Source organism: Callorhinus ursinus, unplaced genomic scaffold, assembly GCF_003265705.2.
Source record: "Callorhinus ursinus isolate GAN/ISIS: 27379988/994484 unplaced genomic scaffold, GSC_fseal_2.0 scaffold1, whole genome shotgun sequence".
Classification (NCBI taxonomy): Eukaryota; Metazoa; Chordata; class Mammalia; order Carnivora; family Otariidae; genus Callorhinus; species Callorhinus ursinus.
In genome coordinates, this window is record NW_027397063.1 from 71,231,089 (window position 1) to 71,243,599 (window position 12,511).

General features: G+C 43.2%; 1 protein-coding gene across 8 annotated transcripts in view; it reads left to right on the plus strand.

The window, feature by feature from the left end:
- Positions 1-12,511, plus strand: part of DGKG (diacylglycerol kinase gamma) — a 210,083-nt gene that overhangs the window by 51,052 nt on the left and 146,520 nt on the right. For all 8 annotated transcript variants that reach the window (XR_012379230.1, XR_012379242.1, XR_012379229.1 and 5 more), the window contains exons 4-5: positions 7,139-7,301; positions 7,880-7,942. Coding sequence is in view for 1 of the 8 variants with exons in the window: in XM_073896004.1 (XP_073752105.1) it covers positions 7,139-7,301; positions 7,880-7,942 (226 nt within the window). In the remaining 7 variants the exon portion in view is untranslated. The remainder of the gene's footprint in view (positions 1-7,138; positions 7,302-7,879; positions 7,943-12,511) is intronic.

Here is a 12,511-nt window from a genome sequence, read left to right on the forward strand (position 1 = left end):
AGCTAAACTCAATAGGCATTTTACTCAACAGCATTGGACACAGTTTGTCAGATCCTCCTCTACTGACTTCACTTGGATTTCAGGACACTGCACTTTCCTGATTCTCCTTTCATCCCTCTAACTTGACATTTTCACTAAAAAATCAAGTCGCGATCTCAAACTTAACATGAGCTAAACTGAGCCCTTTGATCTTCACCTGTAAAACCTGTTTTTCCAGCAGTCTTCCCCATTTCAGTAAATGACAACTCCATTCTTCAAGTTCTTCAGTCCAAAACTATGGAGTCATCATTGAGTTTTCCCTCTCACATCCCACATCCAATTCATCAGCAAACCCTGCCACCTCAACCTTCAAAATATATCCGGAATCTAGTCACATCTTACCACAGGCACTGCTTCCACCCTTACCTGAGGCACCACCATATTTTGCCCAGATTATTGTAATAGTCACCTAACTGGGCTCCTTGTTTCTGCTCTTGATCTTTAAAGTCTATTCTTCATGCTCATCCTGAGCAATCTGTTAAAACTTAGGTCAGATCATGTCATTGCTCTGCTCTACAATCCTTCATGGTTCCCCCACCCCCTACTCAGAGTTAAAATCAAGGTCATTACCATCTGTACCTCCCTCTACTCTCTAACCTCATCTCTTGCTACTCTCCTCCTCATTCCTTTCCAGCTATTATTAGCCTTCTCGATGCTGTCAAACAAGCCAAGGTTGCTCTAACCTCAGTACCTTTGCATTTGCTTTTGCCTCTTCCTAGACTGTTTCTCCCACATATATCCACATTGTTATTTCCTCATCTCTTTCAGGCGTTTGCTCAAATCACCTTCTCAGTGAATGTCACCTTCTCTATTTAAAATCTTAAGCCCTCTTTCCTGATGCTTCTTGTCCCTCTATTCTGCCTTATTGTCCTCTTTAGTATTCCTCACCATCTGTCCTGCTATATATTTGTGCATTTCGGCATCCCCCATGCCCAGAGGAGTAATCTGGCTCATAGCAGGCACTCAAGAAATATTTGTTGGTTGAATAAATGAATGCAAGACATCCACTACTTTCAGATTCAAGTCATCTAATGTTTCTTGAACATCCAGGCACTGTGGAAGGTATAAAGGTGAAGAAGCACCGTTCTTGCCCTCCAGAACTTACTTCCTATTGGCAGGCTCTGGAGTTACATGGCCTTAGGTTAGACTTCTACCTTTGCTGCCAGCCAGCAATGTGGCCTGAAATATTTCACCTTTATGAGCCTCACTTGCCTTATCGTTGACCTGAAGATAACAACAAACAAAGACATGGAAGTTTGCAGATGAGTGGATGGAATGAGATAATTTTTTAAAATGTATAGTACACTTTAAAAATGGTACCCACTATTATTCCCCTTCTGGCTCCTTTCCTCAGAATGTTTAAAACTCAACTTCCTTTTCCCTGCTCCTGGGTCCTTTCATGAGGGTTAACGGCAGAAAAATGATCAGCAGGACAAACTTGGGACAAGACAGGTCACTTATTTATTCGTATTGTCATCCTTTCAACAACCCTTGAGTCAACGCTGCTCCTGGGCACTGGCAGCGAACCAACAAAGCACATGTCCTCAGGGTTTACCTGAGCAGGGGCTTTGGATCAAATGCACCAATCCTCAGGAGAATGAAGCAGGAGGAAGGTTGCCCATACAGAGCCAGACTGAGAATGAACCATTTCAAAGAACATTCCTGAGGAGAAGCCATGCAGAGAAGATGGCGGAGCCAGCAAAGAACTCCCTGCCCCTCCCATCTCCCCACCCCCAGTTCCAAAAACACAGGAACAAAGAAGGGTGGGGGCTGCTAATCAGCCCGTCAGTCCTGAGGCTGAAGAGTAGGAGGGGAACAATTTGGTCAGGGTCACTGAGGGTGTGAAGGCCTCGGGAGCTTTCAGAAGCAGAGAGCAGCTTGGCTGTTATGAGCCTGCTGCCACCCCCACCTCCATCAGACTGGCCCCCACTCTTTGTACGCCTGGCACTGCCGTATCCCAAGGAAGCTCTTTCACTCTGATTGTATTCTCTCTCACAGTGTGGCTGGCTTCTAGTAGGTGTAATGTCCCCGCACATGGTTGGGGAAACAAAAAGAATTTAATTTCTCTTGAGCTTGATGGCTTACTGCTGCTAAAATGTCTCAAGGAAGAATGAGTTAGTTGTGGGAAGGGGCAAGTAGCTAGGAAAGCGAGGCCAGGAATACAAGTGCATCTGGCCGTGACAAGCAGGCCCCTGCCCATCAGTGCTGAGTGATTCTCTGGAGAACCAAGTACAGCAGACAACAGCCAGAAAGTGAAGCAGAACACAGTGGAGCAAAAGGGGCAAGGTGGCTTGGTGGTCTTATGATCTTAGACTCAAACACATCTAAGCACAGAGCCCACCAGCTCTGCCACTTGCTTTATGACTCTGAGCAAGTTATTCATGTTTTCAGAATTTTTTTCATCCACCAAATGGCAGTAATAGTCACACCTCACACTGTTCTTTTAAGACTTAAATGAGATCATGTATTTAAACTGCCCTATACACAGTAAGCTGTCCATCTGGTTCCCCTCCCTTCTTGACCTGTGCAAGAATTCGCGCTTGAAACAGATTGCAGGAACAGCAATTGCCCAGTCAGTTCCTATATGAAAGTGGCAGTTTCTGGGAAAAAACAGGCCTGCGTCATGACAGTGCCTAGCATGTTATTCCAGAGCAAAGACATGGCTCAGCGTGTCTCATAGTGTTTGTTTATCTGGTTTGGGCATAGTAAACCACTTTCTACCCACATTCACTAACAGCTCCTCTGAGCCTGGCTTGTGCTCATAAAGAATCACTCTCTCATAACTCAGATGTAACTCTGAGAGTGGCACACAGTCACATTTTTTTGCATACTGTACTTGAGGTCCTTGTAGAGAGTGACAGGGAGCCATATGTTAGCACTGGGACCTGGAACAGACACGGGAGCTGGAGCACTGGACTGGGAGTCAGAAGATCAGGCTTCTGGTTTTACTCTGCTGCTTTATGGCTGGGCAAGTGACTGAACTTTCAGAACCTCAGTGACAGGCGGAGGTCTGGGCTCTTCTGGTGTGAATGACCTTTGTTTCTGGGCTTATTCTATGCCATCCGCTTCCCCTGAATAGGGTCATGAATGGTTGGACATGGTTTCTAGTCATCGTTTTCTAAGTTCTCATAATAGTTTGTCAGTATTTTTCCTGTACTCACCATTATTGATCCTGTATTGGAATTGTTTCAACACCTGAGTCTCTTGAAGGTATAGACCTCTGTGTATGTCAAGGTGTGTTCCCCAAGGTGTTTCTTGTACATAGGAGGTTCAGTACATATATAATGACTGAATAGACCCTACAGTAATTGATGACAGCCAAGTGTACAACAAAGAAACCCCACAGCCTCTAAAATACCTATCAGGAAACACGGTCATATGTGGTGGGGGGGGTTGCTTAGATAAAATAGGATATTTCACTACCTTCCCAGATCTCTAGATGTAGTTGAGGAACTAAGGATATATTTATCATAAACAACTCTGTATTAATAAGAGGGCAGCTGATAAAAGTGTCATAGGACATGAACCGAAGTGGAAAAGTACAGAAATTCAGGTACAGGGATCATACCAGGCTTCCTGGAGGAGGTGACATCAGAGCTGGACCTTAAAGGATAGCTAGAATTTTAACAGGTAGAGAAGGAAGCAGTTTATGAGATATGCATGGAGGTTTGACCAGGAAAGAACATGGAGATCAGTGTGGACACAGGGTAGAGGTACACATAGGTAATAAAAGGAGAAAAGACCAGAATGATCTCAGAGCTTGAAGTAGTTATAAATCTAGGTTGGAGTGGGATTATGGGAGGGCTGTGAATCCCAGAGGACTCAAGGAGTACACAGGATGATCGCCTGGTGTGTGGGAACACTGCAAATTAGACCTTTTAGACCCTGCACATTGATTTTTTTATTATGTTATGTTAATCACCATACATTACATCATTAGTTTTTGATGTAGTGTTCCATGATTCATTATTCACATTGATTTTTATCTCATCTTTCTTCTATTTTCTAATTTCTTCTCTTGTGTATGTTTTATAGTGTATAATAGAGGAGCACAGTACATGTATACAATTTATAAGTAAAGATAAATGTGAATGCATGCTCACAATGTTATAGAGGGGCATATGATTTAAAACTGATCTCACCTCTCCCATGGGCAATTAGAAGGCATGGAAAGTTTGTGAGTAGGGAAGCAATCTGTTCAGAATTGTGCTTTGGGAAGATCAATCTGGCAAGGATGGATAAGATGGGAGGACTGACAGATGCAAGTGGAGGCACATCGAGAAGTATTGCAGTGGTCCAGGTAGGAGGTACAGAACAGAAATCTGAAACCAGGGAACACTGGGCCTCCATAGCTTCTCATCCAGGTGGAGGCAGCTGGACAGTGGACACACAGAAAAGACCTGGAGGTGACAGACGTGGCAAAAGAACAGTGAATAAAAGGAAGGGACAACACCTGGTCTCCGATGACTGGGAGTTCAAAACGGAGCCTGGTATTGTCAGTGTTAGCAGAAACTGCAGGGTCAGGAAGAGGAGCTGGTTGAGGGAGGGAGCTAACAGAAGCTGAGAATTTGAGATCTTCTCATTCAGCACTCAGCATCTGCTGAAGAAGAAACTGAGGTTTACAAAGAGGGGGAAATGGGGTAGAGCTGAGATCAGTCACAAGGTCCCCTGAATCCCACACTGCTCTTGTTTGACGATCTTTCAACTTTGGTTTTTGAAGAGCGTTATATTAGACTTGGTTTAACCAAACTTGCTCTTTTTCAAAATCATTTAGTACAGTCTGTTTTCCAGAAATATTTTCTGCTGATAGTTCTCAATTTGATAAGATTAACGGGACACTTTGGGGCTCAAAACTACTGTTGACCCTTGAGTAACATGGGGGTTAGGATCGCTGACCCCCGACGCAGTCAGAAATCCACATAAAACTTTTGACTCCCCAAAAGCTTAATTACTAATATCCTAGTGTTGACTGGAAGCCTTACTTTTAACATAAACAGTTGATTAACACATATTTTATGTGTTATATGTATTGTATATACTGTACTATATTATACAATAAAGGAAGCCAGAGAAAGGAAAATGTCATTAAGGAAATCATAAGGAAGAGAAAATACATTGACAGTACTGTACTGTATTTATTGAAACTTTCCACAAGTAAATGGGCTTGTACAGTTCAAACCCATGTTGTTCAAGAGTCAATTGTACATTGTAAACTGCTTATCAATTTAAATAGTGTGAAGGAAAAGACAATGCAAAAAGAGCCTTTTAAAATATAACAGTGCCATCAGCAAAATAGTCAAATCAAAGTAGAGAATGAAGAAAACCAAAATAGCACAACAACATGGAAAACAGAAAGTTCAAGAAGAGAGGATGGAATGCAACAGAGAAGCCAAAGATGAGCAAGTCAGAAAAGAGACAACTGAATTGATGACTTTCAAGAGAGTGGGTTCAGAGGTGATGGGCTAGAACCCAGACTGAATGGGGCTAAAGTGGTAACAGGCTAGTGGGGTCTGGCCAGGGAACACAGAAGGGGAAGGGAAGAAGGACAGGCTAGTAACTCGAGTATCCAGCCATTTCTTTGGAACAGTGACTTTGAACATGCTTGCAGATAGAGAAGCAGATGCTGGGAGATGCCTTCAGATGGAGGGAGGGTGGAATCAAGGGTCACAGTGGGTAGGTTCCACTTGGAAAGTAGGAGGAAAAGATTTTGCTCTTGCAGACTGGTAAAAAAGAGGAGGATGTGTGGGGAAGAACATTTGGGTGATGAGGCTGTGGAGACAGGGTCAGAAAGAGAAAGAGATCCAGGGGCAGAAAAGACAGTGAGATAAAGACAGATTGGTGGTAGTTATCACAAGAAATATGAATCCACCATTTGCTTAGAGATCCCTTAATCTTCTAGGAGCCTGCATTATCCTCTGTCCAACCAAATCGGGCTTCCTCCACTCTGCAAAGGACAGCCTGGAGCAAGTAGAAACTGCCTTGTGAGCTCCTTCCCAATGAGGTCAAGAGGGCATCGCTTGTTTTTAGGGCCCAAACTTTGTATCCCAGACCTTATTGTATATATTTAAGCCAGCTCATGGTTCTGGGAAGGCTCCCAGATTTTCTAGAAGAGACAAGGGGTTAAATGCTACCAACATTTTGGAAGGAGAGCAAAGTAGGCTCCCAAAAAGGGATTTTATTCTCATGGCTGTTATTATTTACAAAAGCCTTCACAGCAGATCTTAGAGTAGAGCTTCCTCAGTGATTTCCAGGAGCATCTGCTGATTTGATGAAGAATCTGATGCCATCAGAGCATGAGCCAGTGATGACTCACTGCAAACCGTCTTTGTTGAGTGTTTGCTGAGTACAGCAGCCCTTTCTGGCATGGTTGCTCCCAGCCCGGGACCAGAAGCCAGGCAGTAGTGGGAGAGATACAGCAGGGAGAGGTTCTAGTTTTTGGCATGTTTCTTGATTCTACCTTCTGTCCTTGGCTTCCTGCTCTTCTCCCAGTGCCTAAAACCTTCACAAGGACATGTTTCGAGAGCAGCTGAGCCAGACACATACCCTCTCCTGTTCTCTTGAGGTTCATCCAAAGAAGATCAGTTATGAAAGTATGAAGGATGGAGCCTGTCTTTTCCTATTTTCTGAGACCTGAACACTCAGGAATCACATCCCTCACAGCACAAGCAGAAAACGGAGACACCACAGAAGAACCATCTTTCCATCGTGTTTTCCACTACGTCCTTCCTCATCTTCACTAAGATTCCAGGGCACGGATCAAATCCTGCTCATTAGAGAGCAGTCTGGCTTGTGGGCCTTGACTCAGGCAAAGCCCTCCTCTGTGGCCTCCACTCCCAATGCTCGTTCTCCATCACCCCCTTTCTACCTAGTTTTGGACACCTCTTATTACAGAAGCTTCTGGCAAACCGCAACGTGCAACCACCAGTGTCGTCTCTTTCTTGCATCCTGTCCCCTGCTCCTTGTGCTTGCTGTTCTCCCTCACTTCCTGGCCTTTTCGTTCCTGCACCCACCAAGTCCCCCACTTCCTTCTGCTTCCCTTTCATTTCTCCCGCCTGCCTGCCCCCTCCCCAGTCTCTCTGTCCTCTTTGTTTCTTCTCAGCCAATTAGCTACGATGTCTTCAAGCTGTTCATGAGGGCGTACCTGGAGGTGGACCTTCCTCAGCCACTGAGCACACACCTCTTCCTGGCCTTCAGCCAGAAGCCCGGGCGGGAGACCCCTGACCACCCAAAGGATGGGGCCAGCAATGAGGCCAGTGGCCCAGGTATGTAGACCAGTGTTACCCAAGATAGAAAGGAGATTTTGTAGCTCTGATGCCTTTGCCACAGGCACAGCTGCATTGCTAGGGGGTCCCCTGTGCATAGTAAGTTCCTTATGGGGTGGGAATGGGGATCAGGACACCAGGACTCCTTTCCCCATAGGGCCTCACAGGAAGCCCTGTCTGATGGCTCTCTCAGAGGAATAAAGAGGGGCAAAATTCCTGCCCTCGGGATCAGAGGGGACAATGGAGAGGAGAGGAAGCCCAAACAAATATATGGCGGGGGAAGAGAACCTTCCGCAAAGACTGCAAGAAGCCTTTGGAGGGAGCACCTTCCGGTCATGTACGCAGGCTGGAATGAGCCCAGGAGTGGCAGAGAAAGGGTAAGGTGTGGTCACTGTCTTCTTGAAGCTTGGGCTGTAATGAGGGAGACACAGCCAACCCCAATAAGTCAGCATAAACCCAGCTGACACTCAGAGACACACAACTCAAGTGATCCAGACCCCATAGGGAGGTTCCCTACCTGTCTCTCTAACAAGCTAGAGAACATGGGCTGGTCCTCAAACCTTCTTTTTACTCCCCAGATACCACCATACAGAATGTGGATAATGCTGCCAAAGCAGATGAGGCCTGTGCCCCTGATACAGGTAAGTCTTTATAATACTAGATTTGCGGGGTGGGGTGCAGTGGAGAATACCCCATCTTTGGGAGGAGGGGTAAATCTAACCAGCAGTTTGTCTCCATGTCATTGTATGTCCTTTAAGCAGATCTTGTCTGCCTCCGTCTTTGGGGCCTCTACCGCTCAAATGTGCTGGGATTCTGAGGTTTGATCAGGCTCTTGCTTCATTTGCCCTTGAAACAGGGCAGCTCATTAGCTATTTACTTCTGATGGGGCTGCCTGGCCAGAAAGGGGAGAAGGGGAACCTTCTCGGGAGAAAGCATATGATGGGGGTTTGAGTGAGTGTGTGTGTGCGTGCGTGTGTGTGTGTGTGTGTGTGTGTGAGAGAGAGAGAGAGATGCAGAGGCAGAGACAGGCAGAGCATGTACATAAAGAGGTGGCTCTAGGGCTGAGATTCAGATGACTCTGCCTATGGATGGTTGAAGGTGAGTAGGGCAAAAAGGTAAGAGTGAGCTCAGATGGACAAAACTTACAGAGCTGCACTACAAGAAATGGTAAAGGGAATCTTTTTAGTAGAACTATACCATATGGAAACCTGGGTTTACATACAAGAATGAAGAGTGCTGAAACTGATAACCACATGGGGAAATACAAAGAAATATTTTTCTTATTAGTTAAATCTCTTTGAAAGGCAATTAACTATCGAAGCAAAAAAATGACATTGTGCTGTGCAGTTTCTAACATAAGTAGGAGTGAAATGTAGAACAATAGCACAAAGGCATGGTTGGGAGAATTGGAGGTATTTACATGCACCGGTTTAATAAGTCAGGAGGAGGAGCAAGGTGAAGCAGTTAACATTATTTTCATCTATTTGCCAGGGACCTGGAAGGATGAGAGAATATCTTCAAGTTGGTACTAGATGTAGTTCTAATCCTTTTTCTAGTCATGGCAAAAAAGGGCAACTGGAAGGATTATAGAGTTTTCAGGGTGTAACTGAAGGACTGGTGAGATAAAAAATTTACTGTTGGTGAAAAGCAGAGCACAGTTGGGAAAGGAAAGTTGCCTCTGGACCAAAAGCTCAGCAAATTTCAAGCTTCTCATAGAGCTCCATGAAGCAAGGATTACAAGCCTCAGTGCCTTTCTGAGGCCTTCAGGGGCATCATCAAGGCAAGACTCTACAAAGTATGTCTCACCCACCTGCCCTTCCCAGCATCCACCCACCCATCCTAGGTCCATGGCCCCTTGGGTAAATGGATTTAAGTTATAAATAAATCTTAAATCATATGTGGAATAGCAGAAGCATGTTATGACTTAAAGTATTCTCATAATAGGAAGAGAAGGGTGAAATTGGGAACCTTGAGATTCTAAAATTGGGAACCTTGAGATTCTAAACTCTGAGCAAGAAAATCCAACCATGACAAGCATTTGGACCCAGATTCTTTACCCAGAGACTTTCTTAGTCCAAGTATCTGGAACTTCAAGAGGAACATGAGAGAAATTGTACTTCATTCCCTGAGGTTCCAAATTGTCTGGGTAGGACTTGTTTTAGTGGCTGAAATTTCTGAGTAACCAAGGAAGGATTTATTGGGGATGCTGTCATTACATGATATTTGAGAAAAGGTAATCGATGTTGATAATGGCACTTGGCTGGTGTATTTGACCACCATGTTTATTTGCAACATTTGTATCATTCTGGGTCTGAGAGCAAGTTCTAGAGACTTCCTCCTGGAGGAGTGATTTGTGATGTCCCATATTCCTTGTGTCTGGAGGGTATCAGTTTCCTGTGGTCAGATAATAAAAGGGTAATGATCCGAGTATTGGCCCAGGGAGGTATATAGCATTTTTTCATCTTTTGTGACTTGAAATCTAAAGTAGAAAATCCTTTTCCTGTTAGGCCACCTTCCATGGATGTCTTAATTAGATGCCCCTGTTCATCAGAGACAGGAATGTAGGGACAGACGGATACCACAGAGAGGGGCCTCTGCCAATAAGGAAGAGCCAAATTCTGGTATCACCTTAGATCAGCCATCTGTTAAAAATCCCAACTTTTTCCTGTCGCCCAAGCAGAAGCCAGAGGAAACGAAATTCTCATTTGCTATGGCCTATTTAGGCCTATGAGAGCAATCTCCAAGCTAAGATCTAGAACAACCCAGTTCAAGTTATTCATTTCCAGAACCAGGTAGGTAAACGGTTGGGTCCATAGGCACAGCAGAGTGGGGCTTTCACTAAGACCAGACATAGGTTCAGAGCCTTGAGCAATCTAGCACTGTCAGGATGTCAGCTAGGAAAGCCTGAATGCACCCTTCCCTCAATGCCCAGGTCTACATGGGATAAACGATGTGAACTCTATTCTCCTGGTTTTTATTTTGTTCCTCAGGCTCTTGAGATGTTTCAGCAACTTGGAATATTGAACTCTCAAGGAAAGTCCTTCAATTGTTTCTTAGTTTTTCCCAATTATAAAAGTAACACAGTTACACTGCAAAAAATTTGAAGAGTACAAAAAAAGAAGGAAACAACAAAATCACCCATAATTTACCAGTGAAGTTACACACATGCATGCATACATGTATCCTTGTAGATTTTTTCTATATATTTTTTACAGAATTGGAATCAGACTATACATATAATTTTGGAAACAGCTTTGTTTTTCACTTAACATTAAACTCACAAACATTTTTCCTGTCATTCAAGACTTTGGTAAAGATCAATTTTAATGCCAGTCCCTCTTTCCACAGATGAAAAATCTGAGGTTGAATATAGTAAGCCCACTCGTGCAAGATCACACACCATTTAACACAAACCCAGAGCTAGAAACCCAGTCCTCTGCCTCTAGCTTGGTATTCTTTCCACTGTGCAACACTGCCCAACTAGAAGGCAACAAGTAATACAGAGACTAAGAGAGAAGGTGGAACTAGTCAGGTCTGCCTAAGAACCCTCAAGCAAAAGGGTTTATGACTTGGCACCTAGACAGAACTTCTGTAATCTGGAAGAGGGTGTTAGTCTTTTATTACTGATGGTCCCTGAGGGATGTACTTAGATGGCCATGGGTTGGGGGTGTTTTACATAAGGCAGCTTGAGGAGGAAAAGCACTAGTAGGACTATGTGCCCCTCAGTCCTTCTGCGCCCCAGCATTTCCATGACTGGGGTGAACAGTACATCTCAGTGTAGACTAGAACAGTGGTTCAAGATCCAGTCATAGTTCTGGTAATCTAAGGATCTTTGGAAAAGGCTGTAATAATGTTTTAAAACAGCTTTGGTGAGGTATAATTGGCATAAAATGAATTGCACATGTTTAAAGTGTACAATTAATAAGTTTTTACATATGTGTACACCTATAAACCAGTACCACATCGATATAATGAAGATGTCTGTCATCTCCAAAGTTGCCTTATAATCGCTTTCTCCCACCCTCCCTACCACCACCTGCATCTCTGTATTATCACTGATCTGCTTGCTATCACTATAATTTAGACTGAATTTTCTATCCTTATACATAGAATCATACAGTATATACATTTTTTGGTGTGGCTTCTTTTACTCAGCATAATAGTTTTAAAATTTATCCATGTTGTTGTGTGTGTCAATAATTAACATATTTTTAATGCTGATTCGTATTCCAATATATGGGTAGATATTCCAGAATTTGTTTATCCATTCTCCTTTTGATGGACATTTGGGTTGTTTCCAGTTTGGGGCTATTACATATAAAACATGAATATTCTTAGAACACGTCTTTATGTGGACAGCTTTCATTCCTTTTAGGTAAACATGAAGGAATAGAATGTTTAGGATTATTATGTTCTTGTGATGATTTGACCTCTTCATTATGAAATGACTCCCAGTATTCCTGGTAATACTCTTTGCTTTGAAATCTACTTTATTATAATTATATTCATAATTAAGGTAGCCACTCTAGTTAACTAGAGTTACAGTGGTATCTTCCTCCATTCCTTTAATGTATTTGTGTCTTTATATTTAAAATGACTTTTTTTTATAGGAAACATGTAGTTGGTTGGGTCTTTTTTTAATCTAAGCTGACAATCTCTGCCTTTTAGTTAGAATTTTAGAACATTTACATTTACTGTGATAATTGATATCATTAGGTTTAAAAGTACCATCTTGCTATTTGTTTTTTCCCCCATCTGTCCTTTCTTTCCCTTTTGCTCTTTCTCTGTCTTCTTTTAATTAGTTGAATTATTTATGATTTCCTTTATCTCCTTTTTAATATTATTAGCTATAACTCTTTGTTATATTATTTTATTGACTGTTTTAACTATCACAGTCTATGTTCAAGTAATATTATTCCAGTTTGCATATACTATGTAAAATTTACCGCAATAGGGGCGCCTGGGTGGCTCAGTTGGTTAAGTGTCTGCCTTCGGCTCAGGTCTTGATCCCAGGATCCTGGGATCGAGCCCCACTTCAGGCTCTCTGTTCGGTGGGGAGCCTGCTTCTCCCTCTCCCTCTGTCTGCTGCTCCCCCTGCTTGTGCTGTGTCTCTCTCTGTGTCAAATAAATAAATAAATAAATCTTCAGAAAAGAAATTTACCTCAGTATACCTCCATTTCTTCCACCTAGGCCTTTGTGCTATTGTTATC